At 43.0% G+C, this 22219-nt stretch overlaps 1 protein-coding gene across 2 annotated transcripts in view; it reads left to right on the top strand.

Moving 5' to 3' along the window:
- The first annotated feature begins 647 nt into the window (after positions 1-647).
- arhgap23a (Rho GTPase activating protein 23a) overlaps positions 648-22219 on the top strand; it is a 78671-nt gene continuing 57099 nt past the window's right edge. The window contains exon 1 of one of the 2 annotated variants that reach the window (XM_042504899.2): positions 648-1066. In XM_042504899.2, coding sequence (XP_042360833.1) covers positions 1058-1066 — 9 coding nt within the window. In that variant the 5' untranslated portion in view covers positions 648-1057. Of the gene's footprint in view, positions 1067-14382; positions 14658-22219 lie in introns of those variants that run through there. The other variant, XM_042504895.2, reaches the window with a different exon arrangement.

Below are 22219 nucleotides of genomic sequence, written 5' to 3'. Positions count from 1 at the left end.
TTGGTGCAGGCCGAGAGGGAAACGACAGAGGATGTCTTTTTCCTGGCTGACCAAGAATGCCCGGGCCTCGAGGTCTTTCCTCTTCGCATGTGTGTTTTTATACAACTTTATGCCAGAGTTTCAATGCTAATGATCTGAACTACTGTCTTTCTGTTTCACTCTGGAGTTCAGCCAGTGTGACACTGATGCATAAACATTTCAGCAGAGAGGCGAGCACAAGGGAAAGCATTCCTCTCAGGGGCACTGGGATGTCTGTGCTTGAACACCCCGTCCAGCCTCACTACAGATTGGACTACACGTCCCAACATGCTCCCCCCACAATACGGGGCGGGGGCCGTAAATCCCGCCAGCCAATAGCTTTGTGTCTGGGGATCTGTGGTTGGTGTGTTGCACAGCAGCTGTTGTCAATGGCAACAGAGGTTTTCAGGGAAGCATGAGCTGGACAGCTGGCAGAGGGTGCCTCGGTCCTCTACCAGGAGTCACATGATCCCCTCAGCAGCCAATCTCAGCCCAGCGCCCTCCTCTCTCCCTCACTCCTTCTCTCTCATTTGCTCACGCTGGCTCTTCTTGGCTGCAGCAGGAGGGGGAGGGGAGATGGAAAGAGAGGAGGGAAGTGGAGACAGAGAGAGGGAGGGAGGCGAGGCGAGGGGCCAGCTTACACAGGGAGCGAGTGAAAGAGCTTGAGAACGAAAACGGAGAGCGGGAGTCTCTTCCCTCTGTGTGGCTATCAAGGAGAGAGGTGAGGATCCCACGCACGCCCTGTTTGCCCTCCAGCCTCCACCCTGCACTGCAGGAGAAGAAGAGAAGACAGAGGAAAGGACAAGAGAGGAGTGTTTGGTTGGATGTACCTGACTGTCACACTCAGAAACACTAGGAGAGACAGAACCATGCCTCTGTGGAGAGGCGCAGCAGTCGGCTGCCAGGCTGCCTCGCCTGTGTGAGGAGAGCAGGATTGGATCGCTGTTGGGAATACTGAACAAGGAAAAGAAGAAGGCGGGCAGCCGGCGATCTTGTGCCATGACCGGGAACAAGAGGAGAGAGGAGGCTCGCTGAAATCATGGACCAGGTGAGGATGGAGAGGAGGGGAGGGACTGAAGGGGAAGTGAAGGGGACCACCACCTTTAGAGTGCTTCACATTCACACCTTGCTGACACAAAACATACAGAGCAGCATTCATAACATCCATCATCCCCCTTTTCATTTCCTCAAGGGGAAAAACAAACAGCACAGCATACTGCTTATCCAGTGATGTGTTTTTTGCTTTCACCTACCGGCAAGCTAGGTTTCACTCTGGGGTGGGGGGGCAGCAGAGGTGCTGCCACCGGGCAAGTGCCAAGCCTCTGGAGAGATGACACAGCTGAAAACATCACCGGTTTATCTCGGATACAGGGAAAAAGATCAACACTGGCAGAGGACAGAGAGAAGCATAAAAAGAGGGGTGTGGCTCAGTTTGGTGGGTTAACAGGCATCCTCGGTCGTGATCCGTCTTAACATGTCATGCAGAAATTGGCACCCTCGCCTGGAATCAGGACGGAGGCGGGAGACGGGATGTCATGCAACAGGGTTCCAATCCAGAGCTGTGTGTGTGTTTGTGTGTCAATTCATTCAGTCGTAGAGGCTCAGACAAGCATGTCTGCTGCTGTGTAACACGTCAGCTCAAGTCACCAACCTTTGCCAAGACTGTCATCCACAGCCTGTTTACTCTGAGAGCAGCTGATGCTTGATAAATTGGCCTCCTCCGTTTTTGAATATTTGGTGCGTTTTACAGCTTCTCTGTGGAGGCTGAGAGCCTGCTTTTGTCAGGTGTTGTATCCAGGCTGGAAGCAACCAGCTGCTTGTAGTTGAGCATGTGATTAATTGTTTTAGAGGAGGAGAAAGCGCAGACACCCTCCTCATATCTCCCCTCCATTGCCCTCAACGCACTACCAGTGTGTGTCCTAGTCATTGATTACCTCATCCCCCCCTTATCTCCCTCCCTTGTTCTCCTCTGTTGCTTTGCGTCGTCGCCTCCTCTTGAGGTGGAAGTGTTGGGAGCATCAGGTTTGTGATTAAGAAGGAGGAGGACATTAGGAGGGGTGTATGGGTGAGACACCCAGGCCCAACCCTTCATTTAGCTGAATAATGCATGCTGTCCATAAGGGGGAACATCTCCTGTCTGTGCCCACTCACTCAGGTTTATGGTGACGTTAGACCCCCAGTATAGCAGAGATGATGTCATCACTGCTGCTGGTCAGACTATGGGTGTGTGTTTGGGTGTGTATCTGTGAATATATTTGTAGCAGGCCTGCCATGTTTTTCAGTTGTTTGTGTGTGCTCACTCTTAACCTTATTTCTCCAAATGGGAAGCCTCAGGCAATAACAGAGCACACAGTGTGTCCGAGTATGGGTCATGGCCTCAGTGTCACACAAACACTTTCAGTATCAGTTCACATTCTGCACCAAAAAAAAACAAGAATGGTGTCGCTTACAGCACAACGTACCTCACAGGAAACAAAAACTATTTATAAGACTGTGCAGCACTGTGAAATGCTGACACAGCGTGGCCTTGGTGCAGTGCTAAGGCTGGGTTGGTGTCATTTTAATACATGGACCATTTTGTGACGTAACGGCCAAATATGATTATAGCACTTCCTGTTCATCACGGGACTGAGTATCATTGTCATTGTGAACCTTTATCTCGACTTATGTTTCCTGTTTCAGGGCTCTGTCCGCCTGCTGTTTTGGGATGATTCTGGACATATACAGAGTATATGTCTGAGAAGGATCTACTGTCATTTAGCAGCGTAAACATGCACTAACACTGCTCTACGAATGTAAACAGAGATATGTAGTGTTTTCATGGAAAGACTGCAAAGTTTACAAGACATCATGCAGTATCTTTGTCTATGTCTTCATTTTTCAGTTGCATGCAAGGACAGACACACACATGTTCAAACGATAAGGAGGGCAGTGGCTCAGTGAGGAACAGGAAAAGGCTGGTTATATAAAGTGTCTGTGAGAGCGAATCAAGGGCAGCATTGGGACACCTCTTTTCTCCCAGACTGTGTCTGCTCTGCATTCTTGTGCACCCGAGTAATGCCGCACTCCACGCTCTGCACATGATGTAAGTCATCCTCATTGGAGGTGTCTGGTTTTATATGTTTATAAAACACACTGACCGACACCAGGAGAGTTCTCATTGCGAAGACAAAACACTTGCCAGAGGATGGTTAAAATGCCAGTGTCAGTGCAAATCAGTTTGGGTCATTAGTGTTTTCAGATCAATAGTCATTAAGGCGGACCTGGGCAGGGTTGCGGTGACTGCTGCCATGTGAACTATGGCTTTGGAGTATCCTGACCACATCCATCAGACAGAAACAATCAGTTCTCTTTGCTGTAACAGCCAAAGAAAAAAGTTAGTCCTGGATCATAAAAGACATAGCAACTTTTAGGAATAATGTCTGCAAATTCTACTTTATTGCCCTCCTGACTGCTGTATGTGCATGATCTGTGTATGCGTTTCACTACAGTGGAGGGAATCCCTCATACTGCTGGATGAGCCTCAGTGATGTGGACAGGGGTGACGCTGCTGTGTTTATGCTGCAGTCTGAACACGACTCCCTGGAGGCTCAGTTTGGGCGGCACGGCGACATATGTCTAACTGTACTATGTGTGTGTGTTATAACAGTGTGTGTCTGTGAGTCGCTGTGGCTCTCAGCCAGAGTTATCTTACAAATTGTTTTGTCTGTTTCCCATAGATGTGACTGAAGTGGAATGCGCTCAAAATTAGCTCAGAGCGAAGCAGCCGCAGAGGGAGATGTTTTATGAGAGTGAAAGTGTGTGTGTGTGTGTGTGTGAGAAGAAAGGCTCTTATAAAGTTACAAACAAGATAGTGAGAGGGAATGTGGAAGACAACAAGTGTGAGAGAGGGGAGGATAAAGGAAAAGCCTCATGGTGGAACAGGTGGTCTAATCTGACGCCCCGCTCATAGCACCCTGCAGCCCCCTGCTTACCCCTCTCCAATCTATGGACTCTTAGGAATTTCTTGTTCCATTGTCCTGAGCGGTAGAGACTGAAAGATTGAACTTTGTATTTGCATCTAAATTGAAATTAAACACACACATATAAGCATATACATCGATCTCCTCACCCATGCAGAGAGCTGCTGCAGCCTCTCTGACCTGTTTGTCAGTTATGCATTGCAGAAAGGAGAGGGACAATGAAAATTAACCACGCTGCAGGAGAGAAATGGAGTCTTTCAGCTGGTTTTGCATGTGGTGAGCAAAACATGCAGAGGGCTCTGGGGACATTTGTGGGACATGGAGCTGTGGGAGTTGTTGATTGACCCTAGCAGACATTTAAAAGGTTTGAAGCAGATGAAGCATGCAGTCTGTCTGTATTGAAAGGGTATTTTACTCATCCATTTTCTTTTACCTCTTTGTGTGATGAAGAGAGGGAAATTTCTTGAGTTCAAAACACATTTTTAGCAAATTTGCACATATTTTGGTTCTATATACAGGGTTCCTGCGAACAGTCTTAAAACACATTGGAATAACGTATCCAAAAAAGGCATAATTGTCATTTTATTGACTCAAATTAATCTTTAAAAAGTCTTTAAAAAATGCGCAGACATGGGAAGTAGGATTTTATGAATCGTGTATTTTCTGATGTTGCATTATAAAATGTCAAAAAATGGGAACATCTTTTTTTTGTTTAATAATTTAATACATTCATTTTTTTAAACTGTTATCCAAGTAATCCAAGCAGTGGAATCTTACATGCAGATTGAGAAACACAAAATTGCCAAGAAAACTGGCCAGAAATGCCACATTTTTCCCACTTCTGTTGTCAAACCAAATAGAAACATATTTTTTCTATATGTTCATTGTCTTCCATGGGTTCCACTTTTCAAAGGATTGTTTTTTCAACATTTGATGTAGATATGTAACTTTTTTGTATAAAAGTCATGTTTTATACAACACAATATGACCAAAAACATTTTGCGAAAATTAAATTGTCATTCCCCAGTTTTGGTTTTCAGAAAACTGGTCTCAAACTTTATTCCATGTGGCATTAAAAATTCTTAAAAAATCTTAAGTCTGCCTTGCCTTAATCTGCAGGAACCCTGTATATAAAAACATACTGTATTTAGATATAACTGTCGTACTATTGCGATTTGTCCCAAATACATTATGTCAAGTACAAGATGAGGATGTTTTTGCGTGTGAAGGATGTAAGCACAGGCTTCATGTTCTTAATTCAGGCTCTATTGGATTGTCAGGCAGGCGATAACCAAATGGTAGATGCCTGCAGGCAGACAATGGGCAAATTGTCCTGTGAAAGAAAACTAGGGCACCCATCTCCAGGAAGTAAACAGCTCCTGCTCAGCTCAGGACGACCACTTCGACCACCTCAACCTCAATGCACTTGAGTGGCGAGCAATGAATGCATGCAGATGGCAGGGGGCGGCAGTGTGTGTGTGGGGGGGGGGGTTCTCCCACAGGGGTTGAAGGTTAGCCCGTGTGGTTAAAGCCCTTCCTGTCAGCAGCACTTTGCATCAGTCCAGGCCATGTCAGGGATCTGCGGGATGATGACACAGGATGAGGAGGGATAAATGGAACAAAACAGAGGGATGAGGTTTATCGGTTGCATCCAATTAGGCGGCTGTTTGTTACCGAGTTGGTCCAATTTAAGCTAATGGGCTTGTTTGGCATGCTCAGCACTCAGTTTGACATATTTTTGAAATGACCCCTGCAGTCTGTTTGTGTCTCTTGGTATTAGTCCGACCTCCTTCTCTCATGTCCTTGAGTCTCGACTCCAGCGTCCAGGTTTGGAGCGAGGATGTCAGTCTGGAATGAACAACTGTGCAGCTGATGCCTGCTGTTTCATTACTTTGATAATTAAACAGGCCACAGAGCTGCCCTACTGTTAGTGGGCACCACAGCTGCATATCAATAATGAACTGCACGCTTAACAAGCATCTGACCTCTTGGCCTATTTTCCAAAGTACTGAAGGTGAAACTATTACATTTAAATTGCATCTGCAGGGTTGGAAATTAACTGTTTAATCCACCTGCCACAGTGGCTGGTGGATTGCATCATTTACCAGCCACTCTCTGTTGTTTTGTTTAGTTTTTTGGCTTGTGAGTAATGCAAATTTAGCAGCCACTTACATATTTTACCAGCATTTGGCTCGGGCTTGTGAAAATTTTCGGCCCCGCATCTGAGTAGGGATGTGCCGATCAAGTTTTTTTGCCCTTGATCCCGATCCGAGTCATTTGATATTGTCCCGATCTAGTAAGAGTATTTGGGTAATACAGCTGCAGACCCTTCAGATCTTATCGGGACATCCCTACATGTGAGAAGTCATTTTAAATATATTTCATCTTGTTTTGAGTATCATCACTCCTCTGTGTACCACCTCCCTCTTCCCCTCTCATTTAGTTAACACATTGACCTGCGTATGCATCAGACATGTTAAGGAAACCTTGTTGTATTTCGTGGCTCTCACATCCAGAAAAGACTGTTCCTTTAAATGTTCCTCAGTCAGCCACTTTTTAAAAATTTTTTTTACCATATTTTTGGCTTACATTGCATCACCGCCATAAATCCTGCTAAATCCCACTGATGGGGATAAAATGAAAAACTCACCACAGAGCTGTATCTGAGGACAACTTTTTTTTTTATTCTCCATTACCCCCAACTCATGTTGCCAGCACTGTAGTGAGCCCCCTTGTGGCCTCCATTTGCAACTGCGGCATTTCTGTCTTTTCAGGGGGGATTGAGGATTATCTATTTAGGGAAATCTCTGCAAAGGAACAGATGGTGTTCTTTTTACAGAATTCAACCTAGAATAAGAAGTTTGTTTTGATGTTGATGACAATGCACATTTATGTTTGTCCGCATGTGAAATATGTAGTCCTCTCTGGCTCAGTGATCCCTCACCCTCATAGATCACAGATGGAAAATGGCAACATTTTGTGTTATTAATATTTGCCTAAGCATACAAGTTAATGTCCTCACTCAGAGATTGAACTTTTGTATGAATGTACACTATTTGAAATATTTCAAAATTGTCATCTTTATCGGCAATTTGCTTGTTAAAAACATGTTTCTGTGAGTGTTGACATTCCTTTGAAATTCAGTATATCTTTGTGTTTACCCAGCATATATTTAAAGGCTTTAGAGGTGAGCAGTGCCCGTCTCTTGTTCACTCTGTTCTTATCTCTGTCTATGATTTGGACTCAAGCATGAAGTCTTAACACTAGAATTACAATTCTTTGAGACTAGACAGCAGCATTTAGGACACCCGAACTGAATGTTTTTGCACTGATGGTTGGTTGGATGAAAACAGGGGCCTTTTCTGAAGTTTAAAATTCTGTCCTCCAAAAAGGAGAACACCCTGCTTTAAGGCCATGTCTAGACAAACTTATCTCTGAGTTTTAAGGCCAGGGAAACACTCGGATTAGGATATGATCCCTGTCGAACATACAGGATTATGCAGTTTACTGTATATACTGTAAGAGGTGTGGCTTAAAGCTTTTGTTGTACTACAGCAGATTTACTTTTTGCCCAAGGGTCTTTTCTTTATTTTCTTTATTTCATCTGAATATACATGTATCCTATTGTAAAAAAATAGAGTTACGCTCCATCATAAAGATGAATCAGTTGTAACTGCTTTTAGTGTTTTAAAAGTCTAGGTTTTTATTTCACCTAGGTAAAGGTGGTATTTAGATTTAAACCTCTCCTTTTTTTAGAGAATGAGTCTTGGCCTAGAAGTCTGCATAAATGATGAGAATGAAAGAAATCTGACAATTCAAATACTTCATACACAGTTTATCTGTGTAATAGCTGCTTTTTAAGAGCAGGAGATTAATTTAGCAGACCAAGTCTAAATTCTGCTGTTTTCCATAAGATGAAAACACATTGATCACAGCCGAAAAGTTGTCGTAGCTTCAAGTAACTGACTCTGTGCAACTGAATTTAAGCAAAATAGCGAACAAAGTAGAGTTGTGTTGAATGTATTATGTTTCCCAGTTCCCAAATCTGTCAATTGTTCCTTGTCCAGTGTGTCCTCAGGCTGGTGTATTCGGGGAATATGCCACCTACTCCAATAATAAGCCATTCTAATTTTATGTGAGTTATATTGGGATGTTCCTGACTCATCTGTGACCAGCAGAAAAATCTGATGTAAACAGTTTTGCTGTTGTTAGATAAACCGGTTCCCGAATGTCACCCAAAGAAATATTTTATCCTCAAAGCTCATTTCCATTGTCCTCCCAGCTGTGCCGCAGGAAGTGATGCTAGAGGCAGGAAGTGGAGCTGTGAAAGGTAAAGAGGCTGCAGACACGTGAAGTGACGGTCAGCGGGAAGGAAACTGGCGGTGTTGCTACTGGAACCACTGTTTATTTTCCCTCTCTCTCAGAAGAGGTTCAATGGAAAGAAAATGTTGGGGAGGGGGGACTACAGGGATGTCCTTTGATGAAGGTGTGCCAGGAATTTATAGTAACAGCTAACATTTATAGAAACAGTGGAATACCCTGGATGTGATTCAGTTGTTGCTGTTGTCTGGAGCTTTGAGGAAAACATTGATCGAGACAGACTGGAGACTTAAGGGAGTTGAATCAGTGGTCATTTGTGCAAACGGTGACACCTGAACATCCACTGCTTTCCTCGTTAGACTCTGGGTCTTTCCTTCTCTTTGTTCCTTTATCTTAAACACTCCCACATGGCCGCTCTAATCAGCTCTCGCCATGTTAAGGAAAACATCATGAAGAGGAGGCTCAGCAATTCATGTTTGGGGATGAGATAGTGTATCAGCTTGTGTGGGAAGATAGGTCTTTAACTGCCTTGGAAAAGTTTTGACAGCAGTCTGACATACAAAAAACCCAGTTAAAATCCAGTAACAATAAGTAGGTGTTCATATAATTGCTTTTATCAGTGGTGAAAACCAGTAGAAACAGGACTAAATTGGAGCCAGTCAAGAGCACAGGCTTGTCGTGGTCCTTCATTTTGTGTGTGTGTGTGTGTGTCTGAGTTTTTGGCGTCAATGAGTCATTCTCTCCAGTATCGTACACAGCCGAACATCCTCTCTAACAACCAGAGCTCCAACTTAAACCTGTCTCTGCAGCCATACAGCAGCCAGTCGTGTGCACGGCCCCGTCTGAGTTACTGCAGCCAGTGGGAGAATGAGTGAGGCAGCTGCAAAAGAGGAGGGGGATTAAAATGATATGTAGCGTGGGACTAGACGCAGAGAGAAGACAGGTCAGCAGGTCAGCAGAGATGACACAAAAGACAAAGTGTAGAGGCCGCAATTTAGGCCTTTCACTAATGTGAAAAACTGGACCTACGTGTCATACTTGTGACACCAGTGAGCTTTTTTTGTGTTCCAGACGTATAGAATTGTGCAGGAATGAGTCCTAAAACCTGAAGATGTGTTAGCGTTTTTGCACTTCCCTCGTCTTCAATTCAATATTTATTTAACCGCTGGCAAGTGGCTAAATAAGACTACATCAGCCTTGTTGTGGTGGCAACTGTGTGGTACACTATTTACAGCCTAAACTTAGCTTTTTACCTCTGGCGTTTGCATTTACGATTCAAAGATGGTGTTCTTTTGTCAAGACTATCTTGCTGAACAAAACATTTAAGTAAGTGTCATAAACCTTTTCTTGCCATAGATCTTATTTTCTTCAATAATCCAAAATGTAATGGAAAAATCACCTTGACTTTTGTTAAGGCAATCAGGGTGATGCTAACTTCTGAGTTAGGCTAAAAAAACCCCAGCATTCCTGCGGCACTCTGTTCTTCTGCTTGAACCTTTAAGTCTGCTTGAGTTGTGTCACTTTTTTGATGATTTGTCAAAGTTGCATAAATGCAATGCAGTGCAGTTTTTTTTTTTTATTATGCTGCACTTAAACTGCATGAGCAGTCTATGATAATGAATACAGACTTTGATGGATCAAGTTTCCAGAGTCTACTTAATAATTTTCCACCTCACCACAAATAAAGTTTTGGTTGAAACACAGCATCATTGAAATTCTGTGAAAATCTGTGGCCATGAAATGAAGTTCTTAAGACTCATAAATCATTTAAAAAAAGTTTAAATCTTAATAGCATCGTCAAAATCTTATTGGATCAAACCGGACTAAGAATCAAGCAGCGTAGGATGACCGCGAGCAAAGGCTGAAATTCAGACTCAATTCTCCACTAATTTATGTGAAAAACTACACATTTCGATCATGTTTCAATCTTCCTGTGCAGAGCAGTGACAAAGCCTGCCTGTGCTGCCCGGTCAGCTGTTTCCTTCCCTCTTGCCAGTTGTCCGGTCAGACAAAGAGGACTCCTCCTGTCGCAGAGTGAGAGGGAATTTACGGCTCTAACCCAAACCCCCTCTCAAGCTTCCCGCAACCCTCTTCAAAAGAGTGCCACAGGAGCCTCTGTGTCAACAGGCGGCCAAAGACGAGCAGAGTGCGAGAAGTACAGCAGAATCATCTACGTCTCATTCGCAAGTCCAAAAATATCCAATCCTCTTTCTCTCATCATTGACATCTATGTCTCAATCACACTCTTACTCATGTATGTGTTCATACATGCTTCGCAGTAAGCAGCTGGGCATTACATGTTAAGCTTGAGCATATGTGCTCCTATAAGCTCCACATTTCTCACCGGACACATTTCACTCTATCAGGTCCAGACGGCGATAATCTTATTATTACATTTGAGACGACAGAAAGAATGTGATATAAAATCAACCTAGAGAGTGAGAGATAGAGAGAAGACATGCACATTGTGTCTTTTTGGCACTCAGCAGCAAGAAAACCATCCAAGCACCTTCATTAAATGCAACTGTATCAAGTAAAGGATAGAGTGGCCTGTGTTACACACTCTGTAGAGGCTTTAAAGTAAATGATGTTGAAAAGATCTGGCAACGATACACTCCTCAGACTGAGAGTATGTGTGTGCAGTGAGGGGTGACGGACATTTACTGAGGACAGACTCAATACCTTGAGGGAAGCAGAGTGAAACAGAAGAGATATGAAAGAATGAGAAGCTTAGATGGGGGGTAAAGTTGGAGTAAATGGAGTGACCACGATTAATTGTAGCATACCAGCACACGCTCTGTGAGGTGGCCTAGATGGTACGCAGGACGACAGGGGATGCCCTTCTGCCATCTCTCCCCTTGCCTCCACAGCCTCAGCAGCAGAGAGGGGAGGCTGGACCACTTGCTGAGCCAAGCCAGCGGAGGGGAGGTGGGAGTCATGGGGGGGCGCGGTCAAGCGAGCAAATAGGATGATGGTTGTTTATGGGTTTGTACTACAAGGCGCCAGGCTGCGTGTGTGATTATGTAATGACCGAGCGTAGTCTCTGGATGCTCCCTGCTCGTCTCCAGCCGGCCCTCGAGGGAAAAAGATCGGGTTGAGTCGCCTCAAATCACAGTCAGATCAGCAGTTACTCAGTCAATCTCGAGGACCAGACGCCTTAGGCTGTGTGTCAGTGACTAAGGCTGACCCAGAGACGAAGAAGAGAGAGACATCAAGTGCAGTGTGTCAGATAAAACCCACTTCTTTTGGCGAGACGTGGATAGAATTGCAGCTCTTTCCTGTGCGTCAAATCAGCATTTTAAAATATGCTCACCCACCTGCTCAGATATGACACCTCAAACACACTCCTCCTCTCTGCACCTCTCAGTTTCGACTAGCCGTACATCAATAATGTAAAGCCCATTTTGCTCGGCTGACAGGCAAATTGATGCGTAGCGTGAGCGTGTATCTGCATGCAATCTGGGATAAGATGTGGACAAACCTCAACACAGGAGGGGTTCACTAACATAGGATCATTCTTCCCACAGAAAAGTGTCGAGGCACAGACTGATTTATAACATAATAGAGAACACATGGGCTGCAGAGAGAGAGTGTGGTGATAGATTCAGATTCGAGGGTCAGAGAAGATAGAAAAAGTCCAGCTGTGACAGCCCTCACGCATTTTGACCCCTGCTGTCTGCCTCGTCACCCTCCTTTTTTCTCAGACACAATCTGCTCTGCTGCTCGCTCACCTTAAGACCAGGATACCACTGCTAAGCCTCTCTGGGCTCTCACTTGGCCACGGTGGATTTCCAGCCAGCCGTGAGCTCGCAGAAACTACTTTGGCGGTGCTATATGAGTAACCTGAAGGTAGGATTTGGGTCACGTATGGTAATTATCCGTCTCAAATGGGAGATGAGTGAAGGTCAGGACTAGGACTTTCTGAGAGTGTCCTTTGTAAGCCGCTGGCTGGGTATTGTGTGTCTCGGGGCGGAGAGGCAGAGGTTGGAGGCTGTGGAGAGAGAGTGAGCAGACAGAGGAGACATGTTGAGATGGAGGCTGAGTTGGCAGCTGCAGCTCTTGGCGTGGGAAGGCTCCCGTAAGCTGCTTTTTCCCCCCCATGACTCCAGCTTGTTTCCCCATTGGCAGGCGGGCTTTTGAAGTGGCTCTCTGATACTTGCACCCCTCAGAGTAATAGTAGCCACATGGGCCTCCAGCTTTGAGCCACCACAGCGGCTGAAGCCCGCACCACGTCTCCACATTTTTGTCTTCTTTCACTTTTTTTCATTCATCGGGACTAAAGTTAATTTTAACACCCCTTACACACTGCGCCATAGATACCGTGAAGCATAAATAGTAGTATGAAGTAATGTGGCATGTTGGCAGCGGTCTGCACTTCCTGGTTTACTGATGAGTAAGCTTCCCCTGACTGTGCTCATCTATTGATTCAGAATTCATCTGCTGCCAAAGGGGCTAAAAATACAAGTTTTCCGGGAATGTGTGAATTATAGTCTGTTCTGTCTGGGTGTGGAAGGAATTCTGACATCTCTTAATGAGTTATGTTTCATTTGTTCAGCTCTTTTCTATTGTGACCATATGATTATCATAAGCCACACTCTCAGTTGGCCTTTTGTTAGTAACACTAATTTATTATTAGGCCATGAGATTTTCCGTACGTCTGAAACTAAGCGTGATGTATCTCATCTTGTAAGCCTGTGGTTGAAGACCTTTACAGTAAGGATTATGAGTTAGCTTTTTTCCAGCTTTATCATTTTTTTAATTAGTTGATTAATATTACTATTTTAATGATTAAGTCATAGCTTATAACAACAAAAATAATAAAGTAAGTGCTTTACACTCAAAATCACAAAAAACACAGGAAAAAAGCAAGAAATACAACACAAAAGAAAAATATAAAAACAGCGGTTGAATTTAAAATCATAACAGTGCAAGCCTTTACAATACCAGTGGTAAGGTACAGTATAATAAAAATATTTTTAATATTTTAAAGAAAAATTAGGGAAATGCCTTTCGCTAAAAAATGTTTAAGTTGCTTTTAAGCAAAAAAACAGACAGAAATTCACTAGTTGTTTTGTCTCAAACTTGAATGTTTGCCTATTAAGTCTTTTAAGTAAATAAGCTGAAGAGTTTTGACCTTTAGTTTGTTAAACTTTGTTCATTTTTTCTCGTACTTGTTCTCACTGTATTGGTGGCATCAGTCACCCCTCCCATCCCACACCCAAGTGTTGTGGCACAGCCAGAGGGAGCCCGCACGCTGCGGGTCTGCAGGGCGGAGCGCACAGATTTACCCAACGCACCTTCCTCTAATTTGGCTCCGTTCATTTCCCAGATTGTCAAGTCAACCACAATACAAAGGTAGTATTTCCGGTGATGATGTCCACCATAAAAGCTTTGACTAAATCGATAAAAAGACACGTTGTGATTTTTCCCCCACCAAAAAACTCTTGATATTTAGCCAGTGTATGCTGATGAAATATAAAAGTTGTGCCTTTTTTCTTCTAGTGTAGACATAAATGAAGCAGAAATGCATCCAGTAATTGTTTATCTGTAGTTTCCAGAAATGTTACAAAGTGGGTTGGGCTTCATGAGTAAGTGGTGGTGGAGACCTTTTATGTAAGTAAAAGTAGAAAAAACAGTCAGAGAGCAAAGTTTCTAACATTAAAAGATACTTGAAGTACAAAAAATAAAAGCAATACTAATGATACAACATAATTTTAATACATTTTGCCTTATTAATCCTAATTTGCAAAGCAACCAAATCTGTCAGATAAATGTAGTGAGGTAAAACATACGATATTTGTCTCTAAAATGTATAAAGTGAAGGAAAATGGAAATACTAAAGTACCTCAAAATTGTACGTAAGTACAGGGCTTGGGTAACTGTCCTAAATGACTTTCCACCGCTGGTATGAAAAACAAACTGCCACGCTTTTGTTGATACATTCCTTCTCACGCCTTTACTTTGAAGGCGAGGCTCCTGACTTCCGGTGTCCCCCCCATGTGTTTTGACGCTGCTGCAGTGAGTTTCCAGGCAGGGCCGAGCACAGAGGGATTTAGTTATGTACAACTGATGCGATCTGGCGGAAGAAGAAGAAGTAGAGGATGAGGAGGGGGTGAGCGCGTTGAACGGCCCGAAACAACGGGAACAGAGAGGTTTTTTTTCGGGAGGAAGGAAGCTGGATAAGAGTTGAACATATAAGTTTGTTTGGCCGGAGCATTGTTACTCTCAGAGCTGCTCCTGTTGCCGCTTGTGCAGCAACAAATCTGCCTCTCCTTGTTGCAGCCAAACTGTTTCTGCTGTCCAATGAATGGAGTTGCTTTTTGCCTTGTTGGAATACCACCCTACTCTGAGAACCACGTAAGTACACGCAGCTGCGTATTGATCATCGTATTGATACCGGGACGTTATTGTGTTTGGACAGACTGAAGTGCAGCGCGGTGCTGCTGGTCAGAGAGCGTGATTTCCTAAGAGGATTAACACTAGTTTACATAGCCACTGTGTGCACACACACTCAGCGACATATACTGTACAGAAACCAAGTGTTTGATCAGTGTTTTGCTGCAGCTTTTGTTCACTATTGTGGACGGTAAATGGTGCGCAGCCGAATGAATTTAGCGGCTGCTTCACAAAAGTGATCCAGAGTCACATTTAACGCCCCGGTTGCTTCAGTCTTTTGTCCGCCTCTCGCTGCACCAGGAGGCGGACAGCCTGTCAATAGAGACGGGACGTCCCAAACAGGGATGGGTGTTTGGAAAGTGTCCATCATTTCTATTTCTGTTGATTTTTATTATTAATCAGGCAAGCAGGTCGATTAACTGGCTAAATATGGACTTCCAGCACTTTAACCTTGGAGTTAAAGGGGGACTATGCCCATTTTCTAAATTCACACATCTATTTCCCATGGTCAAAGACAAGCCATATTATTGGTTAACAAGGGCAACTCTCTCCCACATCCAAAACTAGAGTGCTAAAACTCACATTTGTGATGTCACCGAGTATAAAGTCTGGAGCTACTCCATGAATTGGGAAAGATGCTAAAGATAACACTGAGAGCACCCAGGGGAATTTCTGAGTATATTGGTACCTTTTCAGATTTTCAGAGAAAAAACTACAAATGACTATGATGTCTCACTAACAAGAACAGTTATCGCTGGAAGAGAACTTGCAATTTAATTATGCGGCGATATGTGAAATAGGCAAACTTGTCCTTTTTTTGGGTCATTTTCAGCCATATCTGTAATGCTTAAGGTCTTCTAGTTAAACACAGTAGTCTGAACCATCTGACATGTCTGCTGTGCTTATTTTATGTACCGCGTTGCTTTGCTTGCTTCTTTGATAAATCAAATCCACCTGCATGGACGCTGAGCAATGTACCGATGTGGACAGGGCCACAACAAAACATATTTTAGCCACTTAACATGTTTTTATCACTTCAAGTGTATGCTATATTTTAAATATTTTCCCTGCTTTATCTTACATACTAACTGGTTGAGGCAGCGTTAGGCCACCAGCAACTCTCAGTTTATAAAATGACTGTTTTTGGTAGTGGAGTCTGGTGGCTTCGAGATAACCTCTTCAATTCCCTGTCTGAAAGAGCTGCCTGATGGCAGTGTAAATATACTAAATATAGTGTAAACTTAAACTGACATTTATTAATTTTTGTCAGAGCCTTTCTAGGTGGCCTAATTATCAAGTAAGGTTTGCTATCCAGAAGTTATTTTAAACAAAGGTCAAAAGTGGCATACTTTTGGGTATGAAAAGAAAGCAAACATTTTTTGGGTCCACAAAATACATCAATTAATCGTCTGTGTAGCAGCTCCACACTTTATACCCCATGACATCACAAGTTTGAGACTTTCTTCTTTGGTTTCAGGCTTTGAGAGAGATTGGCTCATGTGCTCAAATATTGATTGAACTTTCCTTGTCATGTCAATAACATACCAAAATTCTTGATTTAGGTGGTGTGTTCCCTTAAAGAGATTTTCACTTTTTTTCACTAGAGCATAAAATGAAAGTCACACAAAGAAGGCATCAAATAGTGGTGGAGATGAGGGCGGAGGTTAAGTGGTGACATGACAGTAAATGAAGAGATGGGAAAAGTATGACCTTTTAGTGAGTGAGCATCACAAGATTTCACAGCCAGCAGTAGAAAGAACCAGCTTCATAATTACTGTCACTCACGTCTGATACATTCAGGTTATAAAGATGAATCCCATCTTAAACAGCTGCTTATATTCTGCAAAAAAAGTGTATTCAGTTCCTCCTGGTCTGACTTCAGGAATGTGTATTGAAGCTCTGATGTGTCATGGTGAAGTCATGAGGTAAGATATGTCACTCTGGGCGGTGGTCGACTTGTTGAAGGAGGCATATGGTTTGGCCTAGTACTTTGTGTGTGTGTGTGTGTGTGTGTGTGTGTGTCTGTGTGTGTGGATCTGCTTTGATTTAACCCCAGAGGCTCTGTGTGTGTGATGTGGTTGTATCGGGGAGCTGCTGAAATATTTCCTTTGGTCCTTTGCTGGATGAATTTGGTGAAGTGTTTGACAGGGTTATGAGGTTATTTTTGCAGTTGTCTCTCCTGCATGTTGCATTGTCGCAGTTTCCACCTACCTTTACTCCCTTTTTATTATCTGTTGCAGTTGAGTTTCAGTCCCCTCCAGCAACGAATGATGTACCCTTCTCTGTGGTCACACGCTTTAATCGAGCCTTTCTGCTAGTTTGTTGCTGCAACAAAAATGTTCCTTCAAGCACATGAATTCACTTTTATCTCTTTCACTTTGACGCTTGTTGCGTAGAGCTTTGTAGTAAAACTCTTTGTAGTAAATGTAGAACAACTGCTGCGCCCACAAAACTGTCGCCTTAATGAACAAGAAGTCATAAAAGTACATTCAAAGTGTCTGACATCCTTCAGTTTGGCGCTCTCTGAACTGTCTCTTTCTATAAAGGCTCCTGACCTCAACTTGCCTAATCTCAGTCCCCGACCTGCTGTTTCATACCTGACCTTTGACCCACAGCCTACACCCAGCTCTCATCTAGCCGGACCTCTCTCTGTTTCTGCTTGTTATCTCACTTGTCTTTGGCCGGAGAGAGGATTGATGGCTGTTTTATTGTACAGCAGACGGAACTATATTCTTGATGTGCAACTGCATCCCAGAACTTAACATTTAACCCTTAGGGCCCGCTTTAATATTACACACATTAATATCACTGGGCACACAAAATGCTTTTTTCAAAATCAAGCTTTAAAAAAAAAATTATACATTAATATTATATTATAATGTCATTTATTTATTTTTTTAATTAACATCAGCCTTAATCATAAATATCAAATATTCTTTAATTGTAAGAATTTTAAGCCCTTAAATGGCAGGTTTTTGTCACGATGCCACTATGTTTATGGATGAAAAAAAGGAATAATTTTCTACATTTTTCTATTAATATATATTTTCATTTTTCTATAATTTTCTATATACTACATGCAAAGTAGATTTTTTTATTACTATTATTACAGGATGTGTCAATGATTTGCAGCAAGCACACCCAGTCCCTAAAAGTTAAATGAGGTGATAAGACACACTCACAGATGCAAAATTACACTGTAATCTGATTAAATTTGTCAAAATGAGACACAGAGTAAATCAGGCTTTGTGTTTAATTTAGTTTATTAGGGTCCACATTAACTAACACCATCAGCTAATCTTCCAGGGGTCAGACACAACAATTATACAATATAGCAAACAATTATATAATTATATACTTTGAAACATCACATTACATACAAAACAAAAAGGTAATGTGATACACTTCAAACAACAAGATTTCATACTTTACATCATGTCGTTTACTGTTCGTTCATAGAGGTAGTGTAGGTTCAGCTGCAGAGAGAGGAAGGAATGAAAGTGTCAAGAAGTTATGATGATGTCCAGTGGGACCAGTTTGATGTCGTTAGCAGGCCCGCTCTAATGTAGCAGTGCAGGGTTTGTGGTGAGATCAATAGAGGCAGTGCAGAGCAGGGCGGGGCAGAGGGCAGGAGGAGCATGATGTCTAATGCTGCATTGAGCCACGTGACGCTGGAGTATATTGATAATGGGAAACATGAGAGCGCCTCTATGAAAATCTTGAGCCGAGCAGATCGATGTCAAAGCCCCTCTTTTGTCCGCGTGGCACATGTAACAGTTTGTTCTCTGACACACTGCGGACTAACGCAGCATTATCCTGCAGACTGCTGAGCGTCTCCGTCATGACTTGCTGTATCAATGACAGAGTGTTTTATGTTTTGCTGATCCATGACCTTTTCATCCCTGCTCTCTCTCCTGAGCCGAGTGGTGTCTTTACACTGAGGCATAGTCCCGCTAATAGCTTCCCAACAGTCTCAAAACGCAGACTTCAGACAGAGGCTTTGGCTGATCCACAAACCATATTTTTAGTCCTCTCTGAGTGCTTGCTGATGTAGCTGATCACAGGACAACCACCTCAGAAAGGTTGCAAACCTCAGACCAAAGAGGCATCAGTTAGCAGGTCCGAGATCAGCTCCTGGTCAAAGGCAGCGTTAACTGAAAGCAGCTGTATGATGCTGCCGAGGAAAGCATTTCTATGATCATTAGCAGATGGTGTCAGCATGTAGTATGCATGTAGCATGACAATACTGCAATGCTGGGAATTTTTATAATTCTTTCGTACAGTGTATCCTGGATTCATATTACATACTGGTGGTATCTAGATCAAGTTTCATAATTTCTATGTCTGCTTTGGTCCGCTTGACGCTATTATCTGCTGCTGATGTCTGCATAGACCCCTATGCAGACATCAGCGTGCAGCCTTGAATTTGTGCCCACTGGGACTGTACATATAGAGTTAAGCATTCCCATCCCACAAATATATGCAACCCGTAATGAGGGCTTACAGGTAGACATTGCTTTGTTTTAGGGGTCCCGCAAGCCAAAAACTTCTTGAACCACTGCAGTAAACACTGTGTATTTCTTCATAGTACACGATATATATAGCAATCTGATTCTGACTTAATGCGTAAAACATTACTGTAATGTAGCCTTTTGTACTAAAAGAGAGTGGTGCAGAGGTCGTGTGACAACTAAAGCTACTCATGCTTCAGCTATGGAGCACTCTTGCCAAATTTTAAGTTGGGGAAACTCCACAAAAAGCCAGCCTGTTGTGCATTGCATTGTGGGGCAGGATGATCTATTACCCTGAAGAATCAAACTGTATTTATCCAAATACGCTTTTTCCATTTCTCCAGGAAAAACATGCGACATACCCAAAATATGACAGGTATTTTGACCTCATACTGTCTTTAAATGTGTCAGTGCAGTGGGCGGAGCTCTGCAGTTACACATACAGAGCATGACAGTAAAGCGCGTGCCCCGCAGCGGCACGTAAACACCATTAAAACATCTCTCACACCTTTACACCTCCGCCCTCCCACCTCGACACCATCGCCCCTGCTGCATTCCTCAACTCCTGCCGGCCTCGAGACGACAGCTGCACCGCCGCTCACACCTCACGTCCACAATCATTAACCTGGAGAGTGTGTGTGTTGACACACTTTAATCACACACACACACAGGTGTTCACAAATATAGGCACTCCAGCGTGTTAACATCACACTTTAAGGGTCAGAGTTGCACACACACACCTCATAATCTGTGCAGGTGCTTGGAACAGTGGTCACACACACACACACACACACACACACACACACACACACACTGTATTAGATGCTTTCTGTTTTGAAGATTACACTATCCAGTGACACGGAGTGTCTGATTTGTCCTTCTCTCCTTATGTTTGCACGAGGAAGTCCTTGATGCTGAACAAACATGGTGCAGAGAGTGTATAGGTGGGCGAAGGACATCAGTCATCATTGACCTTGTTTACTGTGGTGAGAGGGGAGCGGCCGCTGTAGTGCAGCTCTGCAAAGCAGGCATGTTTCTGTTGCTAATGGCTCTCTATTGATCTCCCTTTAGTGTGTCAGCCCGTCACGCTGTGTTTCTCTCTGTAAGAGTCAAACTTGACTATAAATGATTGAATTCATTTTGTTTTTTATGTAAATGATTGCATAGGTCTGTGAACTCAATCATCATCATGAATCTTTTGATTAATATTTGCAATTTCTTATTTAAAATTTCAGATATGTATATTGATACCATACTTAGTCCCCACTTTCTGCCTTGTATTCCTTCGGAAGTAGCTCTACGATTGGGAAAATCATGTTATTCAGCATTGACCTGCAACATTATTAATATTTTGTATCCGCTTGTCCTAAACACCCTGTTAAAGACTCATGTTTTTTATGGCCGCATCATTCCATCATATGGAAGTATTTTAGATATATTGTGTCATTTTTTTCACTTTTTCTGAAAATTCAGCCTGGCATATTTGATATTATTTTAAACTTTGGGATCTCCACTGGAGCCTGATCAAAGCTTGGCCACACAGCATGACTGACCCAGTGTTGGGTGGGTCGGCTGAATAGGTTAATTAGTTTTTGTTTAGGTTACAGGGAATGTGCATGTGGTTAGACGCATCATGTTTTCAAAGGAGCACAAAAATGTGGTTCGTAAAGAAAAATGGATGCCAGATAAGGTCAGAAGTTGAAGGTATATTGGGTGTGAGAGGAGAGGGACATATCCTGATATTCTTATCTGAGAGAAAGACTGATTTTCTCTGATGGAAACTGCTCAGATTCAACCTTTTTCTCCACTGATAGCTTAACTCAGCGTATCTGCCGAATGCTGACCTGATATCATAGTTTTCTGTTCCCACCATTTCAAATCTGTGGACCTCACAGATGGCCTGATCTCAGGTTTTCTTTAAAAGTGTTAATTATAAAATTGACAACATAAATAAGAGAATTAGTAAATATTTGAATACAAGTCTAGAGCCATTTTCTTATATGAACTCTGAACGTTGTATGGAGTTTCCTTTTTACAAACGTAGCACACAACAGGAATTTGTCCGTGTCAGACGGGCTCGCACTTACTGGAAATACTCTGTTTGGTTTAGGTTTGGGGTGACGTGCTCCACGGTTGGAGGTGGCAGGACATGAAGTGAGTTACATCACAGTCATGTAGAGTTTTCGTAAAATGGTCATAAAAAACAATGTCTCTTGCTGTTCCTTGAATTTGACGATTTGGGCTTCAGCCCTCACCGAAAGAAGTTCCAGAATCCCGTCTTCTCTCCAGTAAACTATTTTCGTTGTCATCCTTGTGTAAATGATCCTTCTTATTCACCCGTGGGTGTTTGTTTGCTTTTAGTTTAGTTTAGTCATTCACATGACACATAAATTCTCCAGACAATTACCTGCTTTATCCACACATGGGCTCAATCGGACATTACACAGACTTTACAGGAAGCAGGCAGGATAAGATCTGTTGATGTCCAATCCAACCTGTTTGTACATTTGAGTTCTCACATACAGCTACTCCGGGTAATGTCTAGATAGTTTTAGGTTTGCAGTACATATATGAAAAGGGCTTAGGTCTATTAAGTTCTTCTTGACTAGCATCCAAAGGGGATCCTCTACGCCTTTATTTGCTCTCGTTTCTCTTTTATCTCTCTTTTTCAACGTGTCAGCTGGACATGAAATTCACCTGTCCAGCAAAGTGTTAGATCTCGCACCCAGTCTTCTTCTCCTTGTGCACGTTGTATTCGTCCTCTCTCTTGTCTCAGGGTTTTTTCATATGGTGTCTGACTTGTAGGCACTGGGAGGTTTGTTGTGAAACAAAGCCTCTCTCAGAAACAGATGAGAGCTAATTAGATTCAGCCTGTTGATGATCTGGCCTGCGTTAGTGCCTCTTTGTATATGTGCCTGTAGAGATGCTGTGTTGGTGTATGTGTGTGTGTGTGTGTTACTATGTAGGAAAACATAATACAGTACTGTATGTGAGGGGCTTCTCGTTGATGTG

This window comes from Plectropomus leopardus, chromosome 18 (genome assembly GCF_026936395.1).
Source record: "Plectropomus leopardus strain MGB_pleo_1.0 chromosome 18, ASM2693639v1, whole genome shotgun sequence".
Taxonomy (NCBI): domain Eukaryota; kingdom Metazoa; phylum Chordata; class Actinopteri; order Perciformes; family Serranidae; genus Plectropomus; species Plectropomus leopardus.
Note: the sequence above shows the minus strand (reverse complement) of the source record. Positions and strands in the feature narration are given on the sequence as shown.